Source organism: Calliphora vicina, chromosome 4 (assembly GCF_958450345.1).
Source record: "Calliphora vicina chromosome 4, idCalVici1.1, whole genome shotgun sequence".
Taxonomy (NCBI): Eukaryota; Metazoa; Arthropoda; class Insecta; order Diptera; family Calliphoridae; genus Calliphora; species Calliphora vicina.
In genome coordinates, this window is record NC_088783.1 from 17,214,786 (window position 1) to 17,225,006 (window position 10,221).

General features: G+C 31.4%; 1 protein-coding gene across 1 annotated transcript; it reads left to right on the forward strand.

The window, feature by feature from the left end:
• Positions 1-7,657: 7,657 nt before the first annotated feature.
• eIF2Bepsilon (eukaryotic translation initiation factor 2B subunit epsilon) lies at positions 7,658-10,190 on the forward strand. The gene is made up of 7 exons (XM_065508343.1): positions 7,658-7,852; positions 7,915-8,039; positions 8,113-8,304; positions 8,359-9,203; positions 9,265-9,483; positions 9,544-9,830; positions 9,891-10,190. Exons 1-7 carry the CDS (start codon positions 7,757-7,759, stop codon positions 10,095-10,097), a joined length of 1,971 nt encoding a protein of 656 aa, XP_065364415.1. The 5' UTR covers positions 7,658-7,756; the 3' UTR covers positions 10,098-10,190.
• The last annotated feature ends 31 nt before the right edge of the window (positions 10,191-10,221 follow it).

Consider the following 10,221-nt stretch of genomic DNA (forward strand, 5'->3'; position numbering starts at 1 on the left):
AAAGACTTATTTATTTTATCTGTTATATAACTGCTTATTAAGTCATTACTTGTAACTAGTTTTAGTGATATCGCTCCAATGATATCACCGTTTTAAAATAATGAGTTAAAATACTATTATGTATGTAGTGAAGAGCCAGAATTTTGCATTTAAACACATTACTTGTCATGAAAAGTTTTTCCTAAGTGGTCGCGCTTAAAAGTATTTTTCTTCAATAATCTAGAGGACCGATATAAAATTTCTTCTCTTACGTCCTCTTCTAAGGCTATCAGCATTAATCATAACGCTAGTACTTTTGGTTAAATGCAAGTTGACTTAAAATTCTGAATTTTTTCAAATTTTTCGCTTCTATTTCGCAATTCTAGGTCTTCAAACTTTTTTTGCCCGGTCTGGGCGATCTTTGTCTTGCGTGTCTAAATCACCACTTCTGAACCGCACAAACCAACTCTCGCATGTTGAAACCGACATAACATTTTCACCATAAACGAATCAGTAGCGTTCAGTGCATGGATGGATATTTGGGTTTGGCCAGTTATCGTAATGGATCCATTTCTCATCCCAAGTAATGATTCGGTACAAAAATGGATTTATTTTATAGCATTCAAGCATCATTTCGTACATGCAAAATCAAGGTATCTCGGCTTCAATTCGTATGGTACCTCCCAATGATTTTTCAAGCTCTTGAAACCGACGTAAAACATTCACCATAATCTTCGGTGAGCAATCGGTTTGGTACAGCGGCACTTATTTTCAAGTTAAAGAAGTAAAGCTAAACTTCCCGCCTGACGATTCGTTGATACAAAATTTGACATTTTCGAAGCAAAAAAAACTTTGTTGTTCTTTGAAATTGAAAATTTCTTATTTTGTCTTTTAATAACTTTATTTCAAGGTAAAAATAAAGGCCTGTTTCACGATGTCGAAAGAAAAATGATTCTAACAAATTTGTATGAAATCTATTCGAAAGAATTTTAAAAACTGAGTGTTTTTCATACAAATTTGTTCAACTCATTTGTCTTTCGACATCGTGGAACAGGCAGTAAATCTATGTAATAGAATTTATTTAAACATGTCGTGGGCATTTACATGCACAATATTCATTCGTCTTATTTAGCTGAAACCAATAAAATAATTCTTCTCTACAAAAGTAAAACAAACTAAGAGGGGGCTAAAAAGAATAATTATCTAGAGTTAATCTTCAAGTTGTATATCATCAAATGCATGTGTACGTATGTACGTACAGAAATATTTTCAATTTCCGCTTGCAGCAATCAAGAAAATCTTCTTTTCTTGCGGCTACCGCTTCTTCTTTTTGAAAAACTATACTATTTTTTTTCTTCTTATAAGAAATACAAATCAAACTAGAAAAAAGTCCATTAAAAGATGTTTCATTTCTTTGTTTATTTGTTTCTACATCCAAACAATGACTGGACTCATACTTAGTTTATGGGAAGAACTAACTACTAACTGTTTAAAAAACACACTTAATTTGTTTTCATAGCCGTGTAGTGGAGTGGTTGGTGGTGCTACGGCTGTGATTATTAATAATTGCTAAAGTATGGGAAAAATAAGATGAGATACGTTCAGGTCTTTGATAGAAAATACAAGTCATTATCATCATTATGTAGTAGTGAAAAATTTAAAGCAAGTAATTGCCGTTTTTTCATTCATTTGTTGTTTCATTTTTCTTTTTTTTTATTAAATGCAATGGATTTATACAAAATCTTAAGTTGTTTTAAAAGTTAGTGGACGACTGTGATGAGTGCTATATTTGGTAGGAAATATTTTTAAAAGAAAATACAGAATCATGTCACCTTAATGGAAATAGATCTTGCAACAAATGCACAAATTTAGTGGATGTCATTTGCTTTGAAACACATTTTCAAACTGAAAAATATCTGCAGAATAGAAAAAAAGCATTTTTGCGTTTTCTGGTCTTTACATTAATTAAATACGAATATCCTTAGATTTTTTAATATTAGGATGGGTCGAAAAGTCCCTGCCATTTTGAATGAAACATAGGTTTTTGGATAACAAATTATTTTATTTTTCAAAATAGTCTTCTCTGTTCTCTATGCACTTTGTCCAACGTTTTTCAAATTTGTGTATCCCTTCCAAAATATAAGATTTGTCGAGGTCATCAAAGTAGGTATTTTTGTGAGATGATTTCAACGTTCGAACCAAATTTATTTTCGCCGAGAAAATAGGGCGGAAGAGGTAGCATTTCGTGCCTAACTCATGGATTTTTGCCATGGAAACTGCACATTTGTGTACGCGATTGTAAGAAAACGCGGCAGCTATCTTGCGGAAGGCTTTCTCATACCAAAGTGATCATTCAAAACTGAAACCACCGAGCAATGTGAGATTTCTATGGCTTCCACAATCTCTCGAACTTTCAATCTCCGATCGGCCAACACCATATCGTGATTTTTTTCAATTGTTTTGGGTGTAGAGACCTAAACTGGGCGACCAGAACGTTGGGAATCTTCTGTGCTTGTACGGCCACAACAAAAATTAGTAAACCACTTTTTTATAATTGAAATTGCGGAGTTCCCATTTTATTTATCAACGAAATTCACTTTTTTCAATTCCTTCTCAAGTCACGAGGTAGCCTGCTGTCAAACACAAACTAAATAACGCAGCTTGTTGAATTTTCGGCAGGAGTCAACTGACAGATGGCTGTTGACAGGAGCAGTGTTGCTCTTTCAGTAAAGCGCCGTTTCATTTAAGACCGATCCCCATACCTTTATAAACTCCTTTATCCATTCCACCCATTTATAATTATACTAATAACATTCTGACCCCCAGTAACAAGAAGTCTTGCTATGTATTAACTAACAGTTATACTGACAGTTTTCATACAAAAATATTTTTAACCGACAGTATAACTGTTAGTTAGGCCATAACCAGGCTTCGTGTTAATGGGGGTGAGTCGATTTATAAGATATTAGTTAAGCCGCTTAAATTGGAAAAAATGGAACTTAAATCAGTGGGCGGCATAAAGGGAATATGGAATGTGTATTATAAAAAACATTCTTTTTTCTCTGTTGCAAAGATTAATCCAATGCAGCATCGATAACATACACTGACGACTTTATAAGGAGACATTCGAGTGACAATCGGCGACTTGACAAAATGTATTGTTACCAGAGACCGAAAATAACGGGTTTACTTTCATTTCAATGGTAAATTCTCATTCGGAGCCATTTAAAAATAATTGTTTGTGATATATCACTGAGAGAGTGATTTATTCGAGAACATTTTAGGTTTGGGGTTTTGAGAAACCGAAAAGAAACAAACACAAATAATCTGGATGAGTGATTTATAATTTATTTTTTTCGTAAAGGTCAGCTTGTGACTTTTATTTGCGGACATGAAAAATAAATCGCAAAAATGCATTTGATGCAAATCAACGCTTAAATATATAAAATTTAGCAAAAGATTAATAACAACTTAAAAAGAATTCTCATTTCTGTTACTCAGACTTCATACGTATCATATTATTTAAATAATTTTTTAAACATTACTAACAATATGTTATTGTATGTAAATAAATGAGAAAGTAGCAGTTATTAAGAACAAGAACAAATGAATCGTATATCTCACACCAAACCATTAAGAAACAACAAAAACGAATAAAGGTAATTCCAAACTATTTAAATAGAAATCATTTTATAACAGTTATTTTCAGTGATTTATTTTTATCACAAAAATATAAATCACAATTTGGATTTTTTGATATATGGACGAGTTATTTTCGATCTCTGATTATACCAGTTTTCTTGATGAGGGGGGCAAGAGACGGTGTCTTGGCCCGGCCTTGATCGGGAAAAGAATCAAAATAATTGTTCACTCAACTGTGCTTTGCATGGATTTAGATTAGAGATTTTCAATCCCGAAATCCCGGGAATTACTTTCCTTAGTTTTATGTGATGTTTTTAGAACTTAACTTTCCCTAAAAGATGCTTAAAGCTCCAAAACAAATGCAAAAAATTACAATAAAAACGATTTAACCCAAATAGACCAAAAACATTTTTATTATTCAAATTATTCCAAAAACTCGTGAATGTTCAGTGCTGTCACCGAATTCTATTCCGATCGAAAAAGGAATTATTTTAGTATTTTGCTTTTTCACAAAATGTAAAACGAAAATTTTTAGAATAAAACCACCTTCCATGAAATTGAGTTTTGTTTAATGTTATTAGATTTTCTTCAAGTTTTAAATAACATCTTTACATAGATTTTGATTTAATAAGCAAGACAATGCCAATTCAAAATTAAAAAAAAAAAAATATATTTACTTATTTTTTGCGAATTAAATAGAAATCTAACGAAGGTTGAACAAAATCTAATGGAAATTGAAGCCATTCCAATAAAAATGACAAATGTTGACAGGTTTGAATATAACCAAAATTAGAAATCGAGTCAGTTTATCTCATTATACTAAAGTTTTATTTGTATCCAATTACATGTCAAAACCAAATACATTTTTTAGCTTTTTAACGAAGTCTACATTCTTAAAATTTAATATGTAATTTATTCTAGGCGGGAATTTCCGGTATCCCGGGAAATTTTAAAATTATTATCGATTTCCTGGGAAATGAAAAAATGAGAGAAAATAAAAACTCTACTGATGTATCAATCGACTCAGAAAGTGTATAAAAAATATATGTCCTTCAGTCTGTTCATCTGCTAGCAGATTTTCCATGTAATTTAATATTATTTGGCTCGTGTCATTATTTTGGAAAAATAACGAGACGAATTCATTTAGAATTATTTAAAAACTAAAAGAAAAATAGTTCCTGGGTATTCATAGGAGATTTCCTACTTTATTCTAGATTTAAAACTAGATTTTAAATTATTATTAACAGGCGGATTACACATACAATAATGTGTTACACTAAATACATTACAAATATTTGATTTAATCTTAATATGACTGGAAAATTCGTTCGTATTTATGTAAATAACATAAGGTGGGGCACATCACTTTGACAATAGCCAAAACCTTAACTACACCTAACTACTGCAGAGGTGTAGATATGTATAACATTTTAGTTGTAACATTTTAATTGTAGAAATTGTGTTGTGTTATGACAACATAAAAAAACCATTTAATTTTATTTTTATTATTATTAAAACATATCACTGCATAATATTATTACTTTTCTTTCTATTTATTATGTTGCCAATGTTACAATGTTACTACTAACAGCAGCAACAACAAAAAATAAAAGAAACAAAAAACAATTGCAGTAATAACAAATTATATCAACAACAATGTAGGTATTATAAACAAACACAATAAAGGAGATTAAAAAAAATACAATAAAAAAAGTTCAAATGTCAACATAACTTGTACTCGTACTAACTTACCTTTTCTCTACATTATTTGTGCAAAACGCATGAAATTCCAAAAACAGCAATTTGAAGCAAGTGTAAAAAACAACAATACAAGTGTACATACACAACAACAAAATCATACAAATAATATATGATATTATGGGAGAGAAAAAACAACAATTAAATCAAGTTTATTTGTTTACGTTTTTTTTTTTTGAGTTTTCAAAGAAGAAGAATAAACTTTACAACAACATATGAAAAACTTAAGAAACAAGCACTTTGTTTTGGTATTTTAGTTATTGTTGTTGTGGGTTGTTGCTAATTTTCTTTATGTTCTTTTTTATGCAAAAAATTCACATACACACACACAGCAGGAATTATAACTGTTTGCTGCTATTTTTTTCTCTGGAAACAATTTTCTTTTCACCACCATCAATTTATTGTATTACTTATTGCTTTTAAACACACAATATTATTATAAATTTTTTATTAAAATGCCTTAAATTGTATGTAATTGTATTTCATATGATGTAGCTATGTTGTTTTATTTTTAATAAATTTTGTTTTATTTTTAATTTTCATCTGTAATGTACCATACAACCGACTCAAAGACCCACTAACTCTTCCAAAAACTGACACACACACTTTTAGAAACTTTTCAAACTAAATGTTCTGGTTTTTCTTTATACGTTTTAGTAATTTTTTGCAATTTAATGTAAACACCACACACTTGTTTAGTTAAGCAAACATCTGCTAATACAAAATTATGCGCGCCTCTTTATAGAATTATTAAAAGTGCATAAGACACAGCAAGTAATTTTAATTTGCAGTTTTTTTTTTTTTTTTTGATAAAAGTTTCGTTTATTGCACCGCTCTTTGTTTTACTCGTTGTTTATCCGTTAAAGTTTAGCTAGTAACTGAACTTAAATCGTGGTGAGTTATGTTATTTTAATAACATAACAGCATAGTTGCCAGATAGTTTTTTTGTTAGATCTCATAAAACTCAACATAAACGAACAGATGTTGTTTATGTTAAAATTTAAATACAATACGTGTTTTTTAAAAGAATGTAACTGTTACAAATATTTGAAATACATACAATAATAGCGATCTGCTTTTCAACAACTTTTCTGCGCTCAACTTTTGGTCTTCGTACAAACATTTTACCATCAAACCCAATCAAATAAAGTTTGGTTTCATCCGACCACAATACATTTTTCCAACTTTCTCGATGGAGGTGTCGATTGGCTAATAATAACAGTATTTTTATACTTTGCTACCCTTAACCTTTAACTTATGAGGTGCTGGACAATTTTACAGCTTCAAAAAATCTATTCCTTATTGTACGGCGATGCACATAAATCGTTTTTGGTTTCACTCGATGACTTAAAAGAATTATTTGGAAGTTCTTATTATAAGTTGGTCCAAGCATGCTGATCCTTGAGTTTCATGTTTTTTTTTACAGTGAAGTGCTTTGAAAACTTTATTTTTGGAACACTTTAATATTTCTGAAATTTCACGAATAGTTTTTCCGTCTTATTTTAAGCACAGAATAAATTATTTCTGAGCTTGAGTAGTGTGAACACCTCGATAGATTTTAAACAATAATTCAAATAATTTGATTTCGATGCCTTAAAAGGATTTTTTGGAAGTTCTTATTATAAGTTGGTCCAAGCGTGCTTGTCCTTGAGTTTAATTTTTTTTTAGAGTGAAGTGCTTTGAAAACTTTATTTTTGGAACACTTTAATTTGACGAATAGATTTTTCATCTTATTTTAAACTCAGAATAAAAACTTTCTGAGCTTGTGTAGTGTGAACGCCTCGATTCATTTATAAACAATAATTCAAATAATTTGTTTTCGAAAGTAAAATCGAATTACAAGAACAAATTTTTTACCGTTATATTTCAATATTTCTTTTCGTTTAGAGTTCATACACATTTAAAATTCAAGGTCAGGCATTTTTGTTTAAAAAAAAATAATTTAGTACTACGTCCCTATTATTATTTCATGCCGAATATAGCTCTCTTACATGTTTTTTTTAATTTTGAAATTTAAATTTTATGGACCGACTGATATTTTAGGAGGACAACTCAAGCGCTTGACAAGCTGATATTTTTTGCGCTGAAAACTTCGTAAAACAATTACAAAAAACGACTGTTTTTACGTATGTATATTACCCACCTTAAAAAAGAAATACATGGCATACTTTTAGGCACGATATTTTATATTCAACTCGATAATATTTTCCACCACTTGTTTACTCATTACGATAACCGATACAAAATCACAAATGCCACCATTAACTTGTCATCACCATTTTCACATCTCTAATAGTGCGAATTAATTTGACGTATGCATGCGGAGCTCCTTTGGCCACAGACGACAACACAAGAAAAATATCAATAATCTTTGGAAATGGATAATTTCAATAAAAAAGAAATTATACAAGCAATTCTAATTGCCGACAACAATGTGGAGAACTTCCGTCCCTTGTCAGACACCAATTCGACGGTGAGTTAATTCAACTACTGTTGCAAAACACTGACCATAAAATAAATGTTTTGTAATTCTAGGCTTTGCTGCCATTAGTGAATGTCACCATGTTGGATTATGCCTTGGAGGCTTTAAATCGTAGTGGCATCGAAGAGGTGTTTGTATTTACCAGTCTGTATTTACAAAATGTAAGGGAACACATTGAGTAAGTAATGAAATTGTTTGTATATAAATTGTGTATATTTTCTAATGCTTTTTATTGTTGTTGCTTTGGTTAGAAAAGGAATTGCATCATTGTGTTCGTGGTCGGTTAATATGAAAGTTCATGTTATAGGAGGAGAAGGCTGCAGATGTTTTGGTGATGCCATGCGTGAGCTGGATGCCAAAGCTTTGATACGTGGTAATTTTGTGCTGTTGGGAGCCGATACGGTAACAAATGCCGATTTAAGACCCATATTTGAGCAACACAAGTAAGTTGTAAAATAATTTTTAAAGTGCTGTATAATTTATAGATTTTATTTTAGAAAAACCTTAAAATATGATAAAGGAGCAGCAGCTACGGTCATCTTTAAAGAAGCGGAAAATCATTTAAGATCAGGCAATGAAGTTATGATTGCCATGGATGTTCAAAACAATCGTTTACATCATCACCAACGTTTAAGTGTCAATGAGAAAGAATCGCATTTTGATATACCCCTAGAAGTGTTTATGCTCAATTCTCAAGTGGCATTGCTGCATAACTTACTGGATCCCCAAATGGCGATAGGTTCACCTTCCATGTTGTCATTGTTTTCGGATAATTTTGATTTCGAAACACGCGATGATTTTGTTCGAGGCATATTGATTAATGAGGAAATTCTAGACAGTCGTATCTATGTTTCCCTTTTGCCACGCGAACAATATGCCCGCAAGGTAAACAATTGGCTGACTTATCAAATTGTCAGCAATGACATCATAAATCGTTGGTCCTATCCCCTAGTACCTGATATGGGTATTGTCGACCTGAAACAGCTGTACATCTTCCATAAAAATAATATCTACAAAAGCCCTACGGCTAGTTTGGCCAAAGTGTCACTGGGCGAAAATGTGGTGGTACACAAAAATAGTGTAGTCGGTGCCGGTTCAACACTGACATGTTCTGTGTTGGGACAAAATGTCAAAGTTGGACAAAATTGTCGTATTGTTAATGCATTTCTGTTGGACAATGTAATAGTGGAGGATAATTGTTGTTTGGAATTCTGTGTTGTTGGCCAGAATACTGTGGTGAAAGCTAATACTGAACTGAAAGAAGGCTGTGTGATAGGAGAATCGTGTGTGTTGCCGGCCAATACTAAACTAACAAAATCGTTAGTGAAAAATGCGTCAGAAGGTAAGGTAAATTTAAATGGGGAGATTTGTTTCTGATGTAATATACTTATCCATTTTTTAAGGCTCCTTAAAGAAACTTGGTGATAAGGCCTTTGTTATAAACGACAAAGTTAACAACAGAACAATATCAGAAAATGATGAGGATCATGATATATTGACCGTTAAGGCAGCAGCACCCAAAATGATGAAATTACCTCTGAAACAGGAAGAAAGTGATTACTATTCCAGCAGTGATGAAGAAGATTCGCAACCTTGTTCTCCCCTGCCCGATGATACCAATAGTGAGACCTTTTGAATAACTGATTAATTCCAGTACATATTATTAAACTTTATTTTTATAGTTTTCCTTTCGGAAGTGGTTGATTCTTTGTCCAGAGGTTTTCAGGAGAAATCAAATCCAGATTTCCTTATACTCGAAATTAATTCTTCCCGCTATGCCTACAACATGTCTCTCAAAGAGGTCAACTTTAATGTGGTCAAGGCTATTTTCAGTTTGCCCACCATTAAGGAACCCTCTAATAATAATGTTTTAATTGAAATTAATGCGGTCTTTAAACAATTGGGTCCCGTCATGTCCAATTATATAAAAAGTGAGGAGGCCATGTTGGATTGCCTTAAGGCTTTAGAGGTTTGTTGCTAAATTTTGTGGTTTTTAAAGTAATTTAATAATTTGTTTGTGTGTTTTTAGGATATTTATGAAGAAAACGAATTTGTACGCGAGAAAATTTCACAAATTGTTCATTATTTATATGATAAAGATTTTGTAACGGAAGAAGCTGTCTTGGCTTGGTATGAAGATTTAGATGAAGAGGAGCATACACAATTGCGTAAAAGTCTGTTTAAACTTATTGAATGGTTGCAACAATCCTCCGATGAAGAGGATGATAGTGATTAGTTTTTTTTGTTTGTTGTCTTGTTTTTTATTCTTCCAAAAAAAAAAAATTTTTTGAATTTAAAAATAAAGAATTGAAAAAATAATTGAAAACAATCTTACACTCTACAGTTTTTTGTGGCGAAAA